Source organism: Sinocyclocheilus grahami, unplaced genomic scaffold (assembly GCF_001515645.1).
Source record: "Sinocyclocheilus grahami isolate Dianchi unplaced genomic scaffold, SAMN03320097.WGS_v1.1 scaffold632.1, whole genome shotgun sequence".
NCBI lineage: Eukaryota > Metazoa > Chordata > Actinopteri > Cypriniformes > Cyprinidae > Sinocyclocheilus > Sinocyclocheilus grahami.
In genome coordinates, this window is record NW_015505811.1 from 168296 (window position 1) to 186748 (window position 18453).

Consider the following 18453-nt stretch of genomic DNA (forward strand, 5'->3'; position numbering starts at 1 on the left):
TGTCTGGTTTTTACATTTCTGTCTGTCGGATCAGTAGCACAAATTTAAAAAACTAAGAAAAAAAATTGATTCTTTTAGATGGAGGTACGAGTTTCAGCCACTTTGAAGTGTTCTGCTGTGGCATGGTGATGCAAATCCATCGCCTTGTTTTTGGAAAAGAATGTTATCACCAGTTTAGAAGCTTGTGAGATTCTTTTGGGAGGTGAACTTTGTCGAAAAATGGATTTTGGTGTGTCATCAATGTCACATTTGATCAAGTCTAAAAAGGTGAATCTCATAAAAGCTGTGAAGAAATGACCCGTTTTCACGAAAGACAAAAATAAGAGATTATATTTTGCATAGAAGCATATTCAACCATTACTTTTTTGCATCCTGACATTATTTTCATGGTACTCAAACACACCAAAACTATTTAAAAATGTTCAGTGGTCCACAATATTTCAAACAATATTCACACAATATTTCATTTATTTCATGTCCGTAATGCTGAAACCATAAATACTAAAATGTAAAAATAATTAAATTGCGCACACACACACACACACACACACACACACACACATATATATATATATATATATATATGTATGTGTGTGTGCGTGCAGGCAAATTGTTTAAATTTTATTTAAAATTTTAGTATTTATTGTTATGTATATGGGATTTGCTGTAATAAATTTACAATTGTGAATTTTTTTTAATCTAGATGATTTAGATTTCTGTTACGGGAATGAGATTGTTTCTGCATTACATTAATGAAGAATTATTATTATTATTTTCATTGTGGTAATAAGAATTGGGGGAAGGAATATTTATGCAAAATAGAACTTTTTATTTATTTTGTGGTGAAATATGATCTGGTCATTTCTTCATAAGATTCATCCAGCACTAATATAAATTTTGGATCTAGAATGTAACTGTTACAAAAAAAGCTCAACATTTATCTACGTAATAAATATTTTCACTCATGTTTGCCTCTCAAACTGATCTTAGACGGGTTAGGATTTGTGTGTTTAGACTTGCCTATGTTGAATTTTGAGGTTTGCGTTCATGGTCGGTCTGTCAGTGTGTGTGTGTTTGTGTGTGTGTGACTGTTTTTCATTTTCAGCACCTGTAAAATCATGTGCTCTCATATTATTTCAATGTAAATCACTAATAACAACGGTTCATTACTTGACACCAAGTAAATGTCAGTGTATATTTTCACACATGAGCGCATAAATATAAATGTATGTAAGAGCAAAACGCTTCTTTTTTTTTTTCTTTCTTTTTTTTCTTTATAGTCATTTACCAATTTACAGAATACTTAATTGCCATTTGGACAATGTATTTCCATTGAATGAATTGTGTAATCAAATACGCAAGTTATGAACTTGAGGGATAGATTTAGATTTGGTCTGCATTGTTGCTCACTGCTTTTTGTATAAAGTAATATGATTATTTTTTTCTGACTGGAAAAAAGCCCAAACTAAATGACAATCAGGCATTTTGTACAAAGATAAAGATGTTTTTTGCACAACAAAAGCATGTAGACCTGCTGTGTTGGGCTGAAATACAAAGACACAGTAATGTGAAGTCAGCCAGGAGATCCCTATTTCTTTAAAGATCCATCACCAGCGACAGAATAATTGAGGATAAAGACATTTTTGTCATCCAGGTAAATGTTCTCTTATGGTGTAGTCTTTGTTTTGCGTTTAATTCCAGGGTTTCACCAGCACAGACAATCCTGTGAACATCGTTGTTTGTGTGTGTGTGTGTGTGTGTGTTAAACGTGTGAACCGGTCGTGTGTAATGTAAAAGTTGGCATGAATGTTTTGCAGACCTCCGGTTGCATGTTTTTCTCTTTTGTGCATGCAGAGAGGACGTCTCTTCTGCTCTTCATTTCTGCTATGCTTACAGACGCTCGTCTCCAATCGATTCACATCTGATTCCTCTCTTCCCACCTCCCATTTGCAAACTTTTTTTAAATAAAAAAAAAGTAAACGAGTTCTTCTAGATAGACTTTGTGGTGCATCAAGGGGGAAAAAAGCATCATGAAATGTTTTATGTAGAATGCAGCGGTCGGTGAATTTGTTGATTCTTGAATTATTTTCTTTTTTTATGTCATGTACTGCTTTTTTTTGTCACAGGGCTTTTTTTTCTTTCTTTAAAGTAGATGTACATCTAATCAAATGCCAAATAAATTGTACCATGAAGGACAGCCACGTTTGTTTCAAATCACTTGTTTCAGATGACGACAGTGGGTTTGTGGGGTTAAGATCTCATAATGTCTTATTTGATTCTTTTGAGTGTGATGACTCCTTTGAACGTTTTAATGCCTTCTCAGAGATTTCGCTGTCCGTCCTGGAAATCCATCACTCTTTAATGTCATGTGAGCCAGCAGGGGGATCCCCAATGTAAGGAAGCACTCAGTTCTCTGATGTAAAAGCCATACCTCAAGCCTCCTGGGAATTCTTGATCCCTGAGAGATTAGACATCGGTGAGATTCACAAAAAAAAGGATTTACTTTCACAATTGTGACGAGATGTATTGTTTCATAAGAACTATATTTTATATTCAGTGCCCGCAAAATGTATTTAGACATTAAATACAAAATAAAAAATCAAGTGGCGTCTGAAAAATCATTCATGTAATCATTCTGCTCACCGAGGCAGGTAAGGGGAAACAAATAATTATTTCAATAAATTAAAAAAAATTAATTTATTTCTGTGATGCAAAGCTGAATTTTCAGCTTCATTACTCCAGTCTAAAGTGTTACATGATCCTTCAGAAATCATTCTGAAATCAATGTTAAAAACAGATGTTTCGTAATATTCTTTTGCAAACCACTTTTTCAAGATTTGTTGATAAATAGAAAGTTCAAAAGAACAGCATTTATTTTTATTTTTTTTACATTTTACTGTCACTTTTGATCAATTAAATGCATACAAACTAATATTTATTATTATTAATTACAATAGTATTATTAAACAAGTATAATGTTATTATACTATTATTAAAATACTTTTAGATCATTTAATCTTTTTGTGTGTGTTAGATTCATTTCCCACATTTGATTGATTACTTTTGTTAAACAACTGCATTTGCATTATTCTGTATATAACAAAAGTTAGAAGTAAAAAAGCAAGCAAAAAACTTGCCTGCTTTGTTCAGTGCTTATAGTCAGTGTTCGTTTTCTGGTTCCTCGTTCAACAAATGTTTTTTTTGTGCGAGACTGTGGACGAGTGCAGCGGCACGCTCAAATGAGCACTCAGAGAAAAAAAACCTCCATTCAAGAAGATCACTATTTAAACCCCCGTTTGCTTTGCATTTAGTATTTTTTTGGGGTGCAAGACCAGTGGGAACATTTATTGACTTTAGAAACATGATGTTACTTCTGATGCTGTCCGTGGTTTCATTGGCACACAGTGATGATGGTGAGTGACGAATGATTCATTGATACATTTCCTTTCTGTTGCAGTTCTCCAAGTTATTATTCACTTTTAGTTTTAAGGAACTAAGTTTAATGCCTTTGACTGAAATAAGGGATTTATAAACTCTGGTAAAGATTTTTAACTGTTTAGTTTTCTCTCAGACTTCTGTTATGATGAGGAGCACTGTGGTGAGTTCTTGTTAGAAATAATTCAGAAGGACAAAAGATACTAATTTTGTCAATATTACTACTGTCATGACGTAAACAAGATTAAATTGTTCTTGGTAGATCCATATGCATGGGGAAACATCTACCCCTCTTGCCATCCTCTTCTGGAGAGCCATCACTCTCCCATCAACCTGGACCATCAGCTGATGAAGAACCAATCTTTAAACTGCACCTGGAGGGTTTTAATTTGACTCATAAAGGCCAGTGGTGGCTGACAAACCTGGGTCACTCTGGTAAGTGAATAATGACCTTTAGAAAGACGTTTTGGACACTTTTATCCCAAGCGTCTTCAAAGTGTACCTACATTTTATTGAAGTGTTCCCTGGAAATTGAAAGTTGTAGCTCAACTGGTTCCAATCTGAAACATGTCTCTGTAACGGTATGCAGGTGAGTGGTGGAGGGCTTCCTGGGACTTACCGAACCATCCAGCTGCATTTCCATTGGGGAAGTGAGTCTTCAAATGGTTCTGAGCACACCCTGGACCACCTGAGGCTTCTCGTTGGCCAGATCTCAAAACTGTTCATGATGTCTACATTTTCGTAATGGATGTCCATGTTTGTGCACAGATGCACATAGTCAACATCAAATCCACACACCCAAATTTGACATCTGCGCTTGAAGACACAACTGGCCTTGCTGTGCTTGGAGTCTTCGTTGATGTAAGATACAGTTTTAAGTAATATTTCATCTGTTTGTATTTGATCGATTAATACTCTTCCACAGGTGACATATTTGCACAATGATAACTTCCAGTTCATCTCAAATGCACTTCTTTCTGTCGCCTACAAAGGTTAGATGAGACAATGGTTGAAATGGTCTTCCATTTAAAAAAACAGAATGTGCACAAGTCTAAATATAAATAAATCGAAATCTTTTTCATTTTCTTGTAGGACAAACAAAATCGATCAGACCATTTCCTTTGATGAATCTGTTACCTCAGAACAACCTAACGCAGTATTACCGTTATCACGGCAGCCTCACAACGCCGCCCTGTTCACAGGTGGTTTTGTGGACTGTGTATCAAGTACCCATCTATATCTCATGGGCTCAGGTAAGATGTATATATTCTATACAAGTATGTGAACACAAATGCTTCTAGATATGCTAATTAGAATTATTTATTTATTTGTTTGCACTTCATAAGTTCTCGTTGCACTTTCAGTGTTGTCACTAGGGGGCGCTATAGTGATAGTAGCATAATCTTTTACGGTTATATTATATTATAGCCAAATAAGTTTGTTAAAATTGAATTAAAAAGTCGTCATGTTTATAAATCGCAAAATAAGTAACGTAAGTTTAATAGTGGACATTTGAGGTATGGCGGTTTGTTAAAGCCACAATAACGCCGCACGCAAGGACGCGCTTGCAGTTTGCAAGTTGAGCAGATTGTGTTGTTGTTGTTTGCAGATCTCTAATACATTTGTAAAACAATTGCACAAATTTAAGATGTTTCTAACATTTGTTTTCTTTTGACAGTTCGAGCAGTTTGTAAGCGGGATATATTCCACAGAGGAAGAAGCCGATAAACAAGTCCCCCTGCAGAACAACTACTACGGTCGGCCCGTGTACGCTTCCAAAGATGCAAAACTGCTCACCAATGGAGTTTCCCCTCTTGCCATTTTTAATCTTTTTAATGTTCTTTTATATATTGGATTTTTAAACGTTTAATATTTTGCATATAGCAGAAGGACAGTATTAAACGTCCACTTGAACTGAAACTTCAGTTACTGCCATTTTAAAGACCCCTTCACACCAAGAACGTTAACGTTCTCTTTATTATAAGCATGCTGCAGTTATGTCATCTGCCACTTTAAATGGATTCTGATTGGCTGTCACTGATTGGTTTACCAGCTGGGGGTAAAACACGTTCTGAAAGTGTTGCAATGGTATCATTCCTCATTATCATTACAGGCAGTTGCGGTGTGGATTTACTTATTCTCATAGACTTTAAACGATTATTAAAACAGTGTAATTATTAATTATCTTTACGGTCCGTTCACACCAAGAACGATAACTATATTAGCGTCCACACCAACGCAGGATAAAGTTCTGTTTTAGTTATGTCATCTGTTGCTTTAAATCAAAGTCCCTTTAAGGGTATTCTATCGTCTTTGTTTAAATGCACGAGCTCTTTAAAATCAGGTGGATTCTGATTGGATGTCAATCAGTGAGTCTGAAATCGCGTACCGTCTGAGTTACTACATTTGAATTTGAATTTACTTTACGACCGTTAAAAACGTACTACATCTGCCATGTTGTTACTGTCACATGACCTACGAGCGTCAGTTGCATCGCTTCACTGCCGTTCATAAATCCTCTCCCGTGGCCTCATGGGATAGTACCATAGACTGTATGGATAGTACAGTGGCTTTGTCCAAATACCCACACTTGCAGTCTTTGCACTTGACCACTTGATTACTTAAATGACGTATTTCCTGTATTTGGCCGAAGTCTTCAAGTGGGTGTGAAGACCACAAGTGTGATAAGTAATTATTATAGATAAATAATGTAATATAACAAGAACCATTAAATGTTTAACTATAACATTACTGTAAAACAGTTCTTTTTTTCTTACATAAACTGCGTTATTACGATTTTTTCTGTAAACATTTGCGGTTGTGCTATATATATATATATTATATATATATATATATATATACACATACAATTAATTGTTAAAGAATCTACTCATGTTTTTGTTCAACTGATGACGGAATTATTATTATTATTTTTTTGGTTGAACCATGCGAGTAGAAAACAAACAATAGCCGAGTCCGAACAGTAAAGGGTAACCCTATGAATAGAGCTATGAGTTATGTAAGGCAATTTGAAGGGCAGATGGTGAGAACCCAGTGTGCTTTAGACCTCCTACTGACACAAATATGTGAAGTTATTAATCGTAATTAAACTCACATTTGAAATCCTGCTCCTGCTAACGCTGTACACAGGAACTCACCAAGATAAAACATTCGGATTAATAAACTTCACATAAATGTGAGACATGATTAAAGATTAGTTCCAAGACAAGACGGTTGAAAAAAAAAAATCCTTTATTTTTCCATGATCTTTTTTTCCATACGATTGTGGTATAATAAATAGACAGGGGATAAAGGTCAATTTCACCAATGTCCCTTGCCATTTCTGAATGATAATGCTTTCCCCCCACACTGCAAACAGATTTTCATAGAATTTACAACCAAAAATAAAAAGTAAAGCTTGACACAAGCTGAAAATACTGCCACCAGCTCTCTGTACTCACTGTCAGATAGACCTTTCTGAGCTGTGACGCTGTAGCAAATCCTCAGGAACAAAAATATATATATATATTTATATTTATATATTCACAGTTAGAGTATTTACACATAAGAATCCAAAGGAAAATGGGCAGAAAAAAGACGTTTCTACAAGAAACAATCTTTCAAAAGGAAGTACAAATCTGTTTTATGTACAAGATGCATCATTTTCTTTAAATTAGCTATTCAACCCCTTTTTCATATAATGATCCCTGAAAAATATTCATTTTAAATACTCCATTTGTCGCTCATAAAAGCAGAACGATGCATCATCACTCCCCATCATGATAAAAAAAGTCTCATTCCTTTATACAAACCATTATTATCCTATACAATATAAACATATTTAAAAAGAAAAATCTCAAAAAGAGGGGAGACCTTACCCTGTGAGTGAACTAATGCAAAAGGACACGTTTCATAGCTTGGTCTTATGAGTGCCATTTGGCCTGATAGGAGGTTGGAAGCCTCTAGTGCATTTATAAACATAACCAAATCACAAAGACAAGCACAGTGACCATGCTGCCTTGCAGATCTGAAAGTCTTCTGCTTTCAAAGGGAAATTTGGCTGAATGAGGATGTAATAGCTTTTCAAACTTTTTGATGGTTAAATACTGAGCAAAATGCAGAAGGACCTCAAATGGGTCGCCCGAAGTACCAGTGAACTTAGGTCATTCGTACAAACACACACACATAGGAGGAGACAAATGGAAGAGGGTTTGCCTTTAGAGCCGTGACACATTAAAGTACATATTTGGCACTCTATTCAACTTATACTTGATTTTCTGGGTCCACTGCTGAAGGTTTCAGATCGACGGACCTAATACTCCAGGGTCTGATATCCTAAACATCGGTGCATCTACTTAGACTAGATTTATTAGTTGAATTGGTGCCTGGGCAACCTCTTTGAAAAGCATCAGTGCTGTGCGCCAGTTACCGCACTCACAGAGAACTTCAAATACTATGAAAACCCATGCTGAAATTTCGCCATCTTAAAGTGAACTGGTGGAGAAAATTAGGAACATACGTTTGCAGAATAGCAGCATCATGTTGGTGAGATTCGCTCCATAATAGAAAATTCAGCATTAGTGACTGAATATGCATGAACCCAATTGGACCTCTGCATGTTTATCTGCTGAAATAGTGAGCTGACATGACAAACGCAGAGTTAATACTAAGCTGTACAACTTTAAAGTGGAATCTGATTGAAGACAAGCAGCTTTCGGTCTTTGCACCTTACAAAAGCTAGAGGGCAGCAGACACGTTCAAATCCAAAGATGGCAGAAATGGTTGTAAAAATGCCTTGAATAAATGAAATAAAGTGTAGTGTACTGTTTGATTTGCTTTCATCCTTTAAGGAAGGTCCAGTCAGTAAGTGCCACATGCAGCACTAGGCTGAAATATCGTAGGAGCGTTTCGCTTTGTGTAAATTTGCCTGAGCTGCGGATCTTTTCTACTGATTTGTTTTGTGGCCGGCACAGGTGTGCTTTTGTTGAATGTTCTGCAAACTGAAGACAATTGACCCAATTCCCCCAACAATGGTTAGTGTCACAATAAATGCTAAACCTTGTGGGCATGTTACAGTGAAGTCCAAAAATAAACTAAACTTCATGCAAGTTGGGCTGGGAGAACAAAACTGAATTAAAACTGAATTTTGTGCCCGTGGGACAGACGTGAGCAGCTTAAAGTGTTTGGGGTCCAAGTTCAGGGACGGGGAGGTCTCTCCATAACCAAACTGCAGAACAGAAGGGGACTAACGAGGAGCAGGAGCTCCACGGCAAAGACAAACTGTGCCAAATGGGCAGACAACAAAGTGAGTGCCCAAATATTTGGGGGGAAAATTAAGTCCATTTCCAAAGAGGTCAATGGAAGAGTGGTACAAAACTCATTTTTATGCTTGAAAGAGCACCTGTAATTCGTAAACAATCATGAAAAAGTACAAAAAAGAAGTCCCAGACACTTAGCTGCACGATATATCCAGTGGATGTGTTGGATTTCACCCACTATTTCCTCTGTAGCTCCAGAAGATGGGGCGTCTGGGCTTGTTGATAGGCAGTGCATGTTTTTAAAATAGTTCTCACCTATACGTTGGGGGTTAGTTTAAGGTTCCCCTGCAGTTTTCTGCACCACAGAGGCATGGTATCTTCTCGTCCTCGATGGGGAACTTGTAGTCGTAGGTGATCTCCTCGTTAACATTTATTGGCTGCCGGGAGTAGATGACGATCTTTTTCTGTGACTCCACAGTGATGACCTTGGCATAACAGTTTGGCTGGGAAACACAAAGTAGGACACCATTAATATGGTTTTTGCCTTCAAAATGACCTTCTGTTAAAATGTACATGCAAACTCACATTGCAACTGTGATTGATGAAGCGGGCGAAGTTGCCACATTTGGTTGCATCTATAATGGTATCGTGATCCACACGGAACATGTAGCTACTGCCGATGCCCTTATCCTCATAGCGCTTCTCTCGCATGTCTGCGATAACCTGCAAAGAGATGGGGAAATTACGAACAGACCGGCCAAAAAGCAGTGATGCTGAAAGTTTGGTTAGCTTCACGCTCACCTGTCGTATATTCTGGCCAACGTATTCTATAACCATCTCATCGGCAGCAATAGGTTCCATGGCGAACAATCCCCAGTCATGAATGTGACTTTTACAGAACCGGATTTTCTTTTTACGGAACTGTGTAGAAGTTGTGAATCATTAAGATTTTGACTTGGCTCATAATTTGATTGGTGATGTTTTGCAGGATATGCAAAATATGAATAGCTGGGTTTCGCTTGTCTTACCTTGAGCTGGTTGAACTTGAGGAGGTCACTGTCGCAGCTGAAGGATGACAGCAGGCGGCGCTGTTCAGACCGCCGCTCTGAACCTGCCCTAGTGGACGCTTGGGGCTGTGCTGGAATACTCTTCCCCTGTGAGATATCACACACAAACACAATCAACATCAAAACCTTCAGCAAACCAGCTTAATGAAGTATCGATTGTGAGTAAACTCCAGTATTTTATCACTGCGGCCCACCTGAGTGTCCACATCAGGCTCTTCGGACTGCAGGCGTGAGCTGTTCAAGTACTTCATTTTGTCTTTCTTGTCGATTTTGTAGTAGCCCTCGCTGCGGGCACAGCCGGTGACATGGTCGCGTATACCATCCTCTTTCCGCTTCTTCTTCAGCCCTGATGTGCTGTCCATGTTGGTAGGTTCAGAGGAGTCAAGAAAATACAGCTTTCTTTACATGAACAGATACGTCTCCACATTACAGGTCTGCAAATACTAGCAATTCATTTTAGTGGATGTAATTATTTTTATTATCACAATACTGTCAGCGAGTAAGACGGTCCCAAAAATGTGAACACTGGGGTAGGGCTGCACGATAAATCGCATGCGATATTTAATGCGCATCTGGTTAGTAAAGCCGGTTCTGTAATCAGCGGTAAATCTCCATCACGTGCGTGCTTTCACATGGAGCAGCATTTACTACACAGAGCCGTTGTTCACTGACAAGCTGCGCTAAACCACGATCATATATGAACATGGCTTACCGCAGCTTGTCAGTTTACCGCTAATTACAGAACCGACTTTACTAACAAGACGTGCATTAAATATTGCATGCGATTTATCGTGCAGCCCAACACTGGGGTTCTATTTTTTAACATCAACCAAAGAACTGCAATTCAATTCCGCTATTCCATTTTGAGCCACATGGGGCATAATTTCTTCACACCTAGTGGCACCAAACTAAATTGCAAAAGGAACTAAATGACTCTGCCAAACACTCCCCCAAATCTTCCATTGTTTATTATATAATATAATTCCATTTGCTGCCACTAGGGTCACAGATGTTACCAACAGCCACTTTAATAGGATTTTACACTTAAAAAGACATTATCATTGATAAAAGTTTTTTGTCTGCTAAATTTCACAAATGTGACTGCACCTTAACATTGTAGCAGTAAAGGATATGAGGATGGTGGACCCAGAGGGTGTCATTGAGCCAGTCGTTGCCATTGTCCTGCTGCAGCATCTTGTCATAAGTTATCTTAAGGTAGCAGATGTCCTCCTCATCAATGCCGTCATTCCAGATGTCATATAAGATGGTCATCTCCTCAAATTCTGAGCGGGGTAGGAAGCTGGGGCGGGGCGGTGATATCGCAGGGGAGTGCATGGATAACAACAACTCTTGCCAGCCCCGTCTCTGTCGGCGCGTCTTCTGAATAGGTTCCTCGACGTAAAGCAACCTGTCTTCCACCTCAGGTATGACTGTCTGGGTTCGGTTTTCCTCTTCCTCCAAGACTGTGGAGTCACCATCTTCTCCTTTGAAGGTCTCTGAAGGTTGGTCTGGGTACAGGTCGTTTACCGGTAGATCTGGAGGTAAAGAGTCCACCATTGGAGCTGGAGGCTCTTCAGAATCTGGAGGGGTGGCCACAGGTACCTTTTTAGACTTGGGGCGCCCCGGTTTCCTTTTACTTGAAGTAGCATCTAAGGGCACAGGAACATCTATCATTGGAACAGGTAGGTCTTTTGGAGCAGCAGAAGAGGAAGTCTCTACAGAAGTGGGAGAGGAGCCTTGGGGAGGCAGAGGTGGCTCCTGAAGTGAAGCAGCAGGAAGGGGAGGACCAGGGAATGGGGAAGAAATGGCATTGTTAGGTAGGCTGGCATGAGGAGAGGCGCTGAGTAGAGGCTCTTTAAAGAGAGACTTCTCCTCCAAGCTCTCCGACGAGGCCTTCCTGTGAATGGGAAGGCCTGCAGATAAAGCAGCAGAGTCAGGGAAAGCTGGGGTGAAAGTAAGATCTCTACCCGGAGTTCGAGGGATACCAGCGCTGAGGACAGGGGATTGAGCAGGATAAGAGAAAGGGCTGCCGGGAATATGCGGCGAGCTCAAGCTGTTACCTGTTAGTGGTGTGTCGCTTCCTGGTGTGACAGGAAATGCATCAGTGCTCTGAGACTTGCCCAAACCCCGGGGTCTGTCCATAAGATCTCTCCCTGGTGTGCGTGGGATGTCCTCTTCCGTAGGCAACCGCCCACGGACAGGCATATCCGGCAAAGCTTCAGGAGGTGGCAGAAGGGATCGAGCTTCAAGGGCATGATTGGGGGGAAATGGAAGGTGCATTGAGGGCGTAGGAAGAGAACGAGGGATTGCGGCTTCTGATTCTAAGGAAACTGGGCCATCACGACCAGGGGTTCGGGGAAAGTCTTCTGCAGGGATCTTTGGTCGGGTGTCCTGATCACTGTCTGCAAACGAACCTGTTGGAGTGGGTGGCCGCAAGCTACCGACATCCTCCAGGGTGGCTTCAGCTTTGGACACTGGAACACTGACGGCCAAATCAATGTCGGGTTCATCAGCTGAAAAGAGATGACAACCAATTATGATGTGACTTGAACACAGAATACTCAACTGCTACAGGAACATCAGGATAAAAAAACAGTCAAGACTCTGACCTGGCAATCTTTTGGGTGATGGGGGCCACACGTCTTCAACTCCAGCCTTGATTGAGCTCACCGCAGTATGTTTGTGATCGATCTCTGCCTCATCTAATGCTTCCAGCCTGCCCAACTCATTTGGTTCCTCTCCTGGTGGTGGTCCTGTGGGGGTACTGGGAGCTTTTACGTCAACATCCTCCTCTTCAGAAGATGAGGATGTGGAAGATGAGGACGACGATGAGGTTTGTGCATCGGCTTCATCTTCATCCTCCATACCTTCTACCTGTTCTTCTTCTTCCTCCTCTTCCTCCCCTGAACTCGATTCGTAGTCGGACGAGCTCTCGCTCCCAGAGGAATCAGAATCAGATTTGGAGGAGGAGGATAAGCTAGAAGATTCTGGGGGGGGGGAATAGTGAAGGTCAATACCTCAGGCCAATTACAGTGACCACAAGGGCATAATATTTATCAACCTCAAGCCATTAAACTCATTACCATCATCTGATGAGTCAGATGATTCACTCTCGCTGGAGTCTGATTCGCTCTTCTTTTCATCATCTTCCTCATCCCCCATAACCTAAGAAGGCATGTCTATATTAGGCTCAAATAAGTACATAGTACATATATAGTACATTGTACATAGAGCCTGATACCTACACTTGATTAAGGTTTATTAAGAAATACTGTGGACTGGTGCTCACCGTGCCAGAGGACAACCTCTCAGAGGCATCTTCCACTGGCTCCTCTTCATGATCTGAAGGTGATGACTCCTCTTTGCCAGAAGTTTCCTCCTCCTCCTCGCCTTCGCTGTCCAGCTCCAGGGGTCTGGCTGGCCTTCGCTTGGCAGAAGAACCACCGCCATCCGTTCTGGATCCGTCTGTGCGAAGATCTGTTCTTTCTGATTCTGAGAACCGACCTTACCAAGTTAGTTTACAGAAATGGCATGAGACCATGTAAAGCATTGTCACTTTAAAGCCAACAGTTTTTCAGTTTGAATAAGTGGTCCATGTTTCAGTTTAAAGAACAGAAATCTGATTAACATTAAAGTATGTCAAGCACACACCTTCATCTTCCAGCTCATCATCGACAGGTGTGGATGGTCGCACCCTCTTATTGTCATTGGTAGATGTTGGCTCAGGGGGCTGTTTCCTCTTAACCTGCAAACAAATGAGTAGCAATTGAGAATGAGCAACTTTTAAAGTATAACAGCAAACTAACAAAAACACCTGGTGATAGTTTGGTACCTTGAAGGATGGTAACCGGATGGCACCGCGCAGGCCTATGCTGAGACCTATTCCCTCAAATCCCAGACCTTCAACCTTGTTCCAGTTTTCCAGTAAGCTAGAGGATATGGTCTCTTTGGGTTTGGCCCGTTCTTTTTCCTCATCTTTGCCCTCACCCGTCTTCACAGGTGTAAGTGTAGCCTGCAGGTGCAGAAACATGATGACGACAGATAATTCTGTTAGTATAATTACATGACCTCAGGTTAATAAACTGGGGTTTTCTTTTTGACTAATTGTTCCAAAACTCTTTGGAACATTCAGGTCTGGAATCAGTTAACATTTAATTTAGAGTAAGATAACATTAAGTTAGGGATCATTTTAAGCTGTCCAAGTTTGTCTACTACTATCCGCTCCAAAAGACCAACAGATTAAATATCAATTTATCAACCCATCCCAGGAAGGTTTTAGGAAATGTAATAATACTATTGTATTGACTTGATACAATTATCATATTATTAAAAATATTTGCTTGTCAGAATAAATGTAATAACTGGGTATTTAAAAGTTTAAATTAACATTTTGGAACAGCATCATTATTGAAAGCTAAAACACTGTTTGGATCAAACACAGACATGACACTAATAACATTCTTGAATCAGAGTTGGGTTTGCCGCACTTCATTTTGCATTATGTCAGTGCAGTTCAGAATCATTTAGGATGAATGTACCATGATGTATTCTATTTGGAGTGTTAAACAATAAGCCATTTAAAGGGAAATTATATTTATGAAAGTTACCCATCAACTTGACAGTGATTTTGTATCTGGCACAACTTAAATAGCTTGAAAAGCAAATTTGCTGCATTTGTTATTATTCATTTCGAGAAGTATTTACATATTCAGCAACGAGTATCATGTAACATTTAAAACAGGCCTGGGTTTGTAGAATGGTGCTTACCTTAGCCGAACGCTCCTGTTTGTCCCACCACTCATCAAATGCCCTGAAGGCCACCACCTCCACCATCTTGCGATTGAGATCTCTTTTCATAATGGACTTCAGTTCCTTGACAATAAGCGTAAGCACTGCATCCACAGTGGCTTTGTGTGGGTCCTCCTTTTGGGGCTCATAGCCTGGAGGGGGAACAGCAGGGTTGAACTTGGGCATGTTGGGTAGGTGCCAGGGCTGCCCCTGACCCACAGTGCTTGCAGGCGCACCAACCATAGACAAAGGCGGATACGGGCCCCCAAACTGCATGGCAGCAGCGGCGGCAGCAGCGCTGGCGCTTGCAGCAGCCCCGCTGATGAAGTGAGGGTAAGGGTACGGCTGCTGGCTCTGCGCCATACGACTTAACATCTGAGTCTGCATCTGGAAGGACATGTGAACGCTTCCCCACTGTGGTAAGGAGCTCATCAGGTCCATCTGCATAATGGGCATCATTCCAGGGGGATAAGGGTGCAACGCGTGTAGCATCGGATGGGGGGCCACGCCAGGTGGGCCAGCCAGGTGCGGTACGGTTGGAAGAGGAGGCAGCGGCAGGGGGAAGCCAGCCTGTGGAGGAGGCAGTGGGGGAAACCCTGGCGGGTGCATGGGGATGGTCTGCATTGGAGACATCGCAGAGTTGACCACAATGCTTTCACAATCCCCACTAGCAATCGGTGTGCCAGGCATCTCATCATCGGAAATCTCCATGTCTTCACCTGATGACTGATGGCCCTGTTTTAAAAATAAATAAATAAAATAGCAAACATCTGTTGCATTAGAGCCCAAACTAGTCACTTACAAAGCAAATGCAGAGATAAACACTATCTATTGGCCTGTATTGCCTTTGGCCTTGTGCAACAACGAACAGATCAATTTCTTATTCCCCCCCTCCCCCCCCTTTTTAACTTGATCTAGACATAAAGTTCTAATGAAGTTCTATTGCTCTTAGTGAGCATAATATTGAGTATTTGATCAATTAAGTTACAAGTAAGTGTTATTTTAGTATTATTTACATATTTATTCATATTTTTAATTAGCTTTTATTTTTGGTCATTTTGTTAAATGCTTTTATCATTTTATTTATTTCAATATAATTTATTATGATTTCAGTTTTAGTTTTTGTAAAATAACATTTCATTTAGTTGCAAAGGCAACATTTCTAATTTTCATTTATGTTATTTTAAGTTTAGGTTTGTCATCTAATATTACAGTTTTTTATTTACTTCAGCTTTATTTCAGTAAACACTGTGACAAACACACTACATTTTTTTTAAATAAAGCAAAAGTAGCACTACTTAAGATAAGATGTTTTCTAATAATGAATTAAATAATTGTTTAAAGATCTTAAAACTAGCGTGCAAAATTTGCCAGTGCGTGTGGACCCCTTTTCAATAGAATTGGGATTATGCGGCAGATGAAAATTGTAAATCAGATCACCTAGAAAAGTCTTATCATACCACTTCTCAATAAACTGCATGACTTGTTCACAGCACAAATGATACAGGACTAGTTGTGCATCAAAAAAAATTTTTTTGTCTCCTTAAATCACTAACCCTAAGCAACAGTAATAATATTCTCCTGAAACAATCATTGTAAGATGCTTGAATGTAGGAACCCAAACACTTTCACATATGACACAGCTCTTGTTGAACTATGGTTTTGGAGATTCAATAAGAACAGCACTTTCCTGATGGTCCAGCTTTCAAGCAGGAAGTAAAGCGCAAAAGTGAGCTAATGGCTGTTCATTGTTTCTCGTCTTGAACTACGTGTAAGAGGAAGTGAAAGAGTGTTGCACATAAGCGGCATCCACAGTAGGATAATATTTCATTGGGTTTGCCATACAGAGCTGGAGGCTGTAATGCAAACAAGTTGATTTACAAGAGAGAGCCTCATTATGCACTGAACACGTATGTCCTTACTGCAGACGCCCAATATTCTTGGATTTTCTATGGAACGCAATGCTTAGCCTATTTTTTTTTACTGATTAACATGTAGCACTTCAACTCTTAAACTACCAGGCTAAACTTTCTATTTTTCAACATGCTGCTGAAATGTTACAAACAGTTGAGTTGCAAAATCTCAAGCACACAAGGAAATGACCAGCGATGCCAAGAAGTCCCCTGGCTAGACCTATGGGTTTAAACAAGCCCCACAAAGCATACGGAGATCTAAATGAAATTAAGAAAAAAAAAACATGCTTGGATATTTTGAAGGAAAAAAAATGCTAAAACATGTTTCGGCAGCCAGATTGCACAATTTCTTCTACTGCTAAAATGTGCAACAAAAGGGAAAGTAGAGGGTCTCCTTAAAGTAAGATGAGTGCGGTTGCCTCTTACATTCCTCCTGGGTCCTGTAACCCTCCATACAACAACTCATAATATCATATTTAACACCACATCAGAAGCCTTTGAGAAGTTAAGATACACTATGAACTAATAGCCAATAGTAGCAAACTACACTAAAGAAATTTAGAAGGCAACATCTTTAAAAAAAGTCACTGTATTTATAAATACTATGGTAAAATATCAGACAACATGATTTATTTTTGCAATCTGGCACAAGTCAAAAACATAGCCGCATTTCATTGAACAAGTAAGCAGAACATTTTGCTTCAAAATATTAATTAATTTCAAAAACTGAATAACTGAATCATTGAGGCCTACAAATCAGTTCATTCCATCTGAACAAACTGAATCAATACTTCAAAAAGGGGATAAATTATGCAGCTGTAAAATGAACTAAACTGAATCAACACTGAACTAAATTGAACGGAATAATGACACTATTGTGTTTTTAGAGGTACTAAAATTGTATATAAAGAACTTTGCAACATTTATACTCTTACTTTCTGTTTTATTATCGTGTAGCTTCTTTAAAACAATCTGTATTTTATAAAGCACTATATTAGGCGTGTGCGATATGATGATTTTTGATCGTGGATGATAAAAATATCTCCACGATCTGCTTTTGAAGAAATACCATAGTATCGTGCTATAGTGCATATTCTATCCCCTGCAGTTCTGGCGCCTCCGTCTCAAGATACTGTACAACGCGACATACATTCACATCAGTGTTAACTCGGCGATAGAGTTACTCTTACAGGACGCTGCACTTATTCGCAGTCACAAAAGTACATTATTTGAATCTGCTTTAGAGCCGTTAAACATTTCATTCACACGCTGTTCTGACGTGCACTTTTTCTGAGGGGGTACAGCCGAAGCACGCGCACTAAACATCATGTCAAACAGCTCCTGATTACTGGGCTAAGTTAGCTTTTGCACTAATACGGTCAAAACACACAAAGTTTACATATAGACTAAGTTGATTATGTCTAAAATGAAAGTAAACAGTTGAGAGAATGTCGGATACGTGCCTGTATATTAGATGCGGGCAGGTCTTAAAGGGACAGTACTAAACATGCTGCAGACTGTCATTAAAGGGATGGTTCACCCTAAAATTTAATTTCTGTTGTTATTTACTCACTCACATGTTGTGCCAAAACTGTATTTATTTCTTTATTGTGCTGAACACAAAAAAATATATTTTGAAAAACGTGGGTAACCAAACAGTTGCTGGTCCCCATTAAATTTGATAGTAGGAAAAATATTATGAAAGTCACTGTGGACCAGCAGCTCTTTGTTTTTTCACGTTCTTCACAAATAACATTTATGTTCAGCAGAAGAAAGAAACTCATTCAGGTTTAAAACAACTTTTGAGTGAGTACATGATGGTATTTAAATAAAACACTATGACAGAACTGACAGACAGATTACAGAATTTTTATTTTTGGGTGAACTATTCCTTTATTAATAAAACAACAAAACACACAGAGAAAAATCACTCGCTACTCTTGACCGAAGAACTTTAATACAGTTGCTTTATATATATTATATATAAAATAA

At 39.4% G+C, this 18453-nt stretch overlaps 2 protein-coding genes across 3 annotated transcripts in view; one reads left to right on the forward strand and one right to left on the reverse strand.

Annotated features, from left to right (window-relative positions):
* Nucleotides 1–3295: 3295 nt before the first annotated feature.
* Nucleotides 3296–5305, forward strand: LOC107558080 (carbonic anhydrase 15-like). Its single transcript, XM_016241704.1, is given in 9 exon segments — nt 3296–3413; nt 3572–3598; nt 3698–3799; nt 3802–3870; nt 4011–4135; nt 4204–4296; nt 4361–4427; nt 4528–4688; nt 5114–5305. Coding segments are annotated over 9 exon segments (888 nt in total). The 5' UTR covers nt 3296–3361.
* A 1396-nt stretch (nt 5306–6701) lies between these two features.
* The window catches only part of LOC107558115 (histone-lysine N-methyltransferase SETD1B-A-like), a 21678-nt gene continuing 9926 nt past the window's right edge, over nt 6702–18453 (reverse strand). For both annotated transcript variants that reach the window (XM_016241730.1, XM_016241729.1), the window contains 12 exons: nt 14528–15283; nt 13593–13772; nt 13412–13505; nt 13050–13252; nt 12844–12925; nt 12370–12747; nt 10894–12273; nt 9955–10130; nt 9722–9847; nt 9495–9614; nt 9279–9416; nt 6702–9196 (listed from right to left, as the gene is read on the reverse strand). In XM_016241730.1, the coding sequence (XP_016097216.1) occupies nt 9023–9196; nt 9279–9416; nt 9495–9614; nt 9722–9847; nt 9955–10130; nt 10894–12273; nt 12370–12747; nt 12844–12925; nt 13050–13252; nt 13412–13505; nt 13593–13772; nt 14528–15283 (3807 nt within the window). In that variant the 3' untranslated portion in view covers nt 6702–9022. The remainder of the gene's footprint in view (nt 9197–9278; nt 9417–9494; nt 9615–9721; nt 9848–9954; nt 10131–10893; nt 12274–12369; nt 12748–12843; nt 12926–13049; nt 13253–13411; nt 13506–13592; nt 13773–14527; nt 15284–18453) is intronic.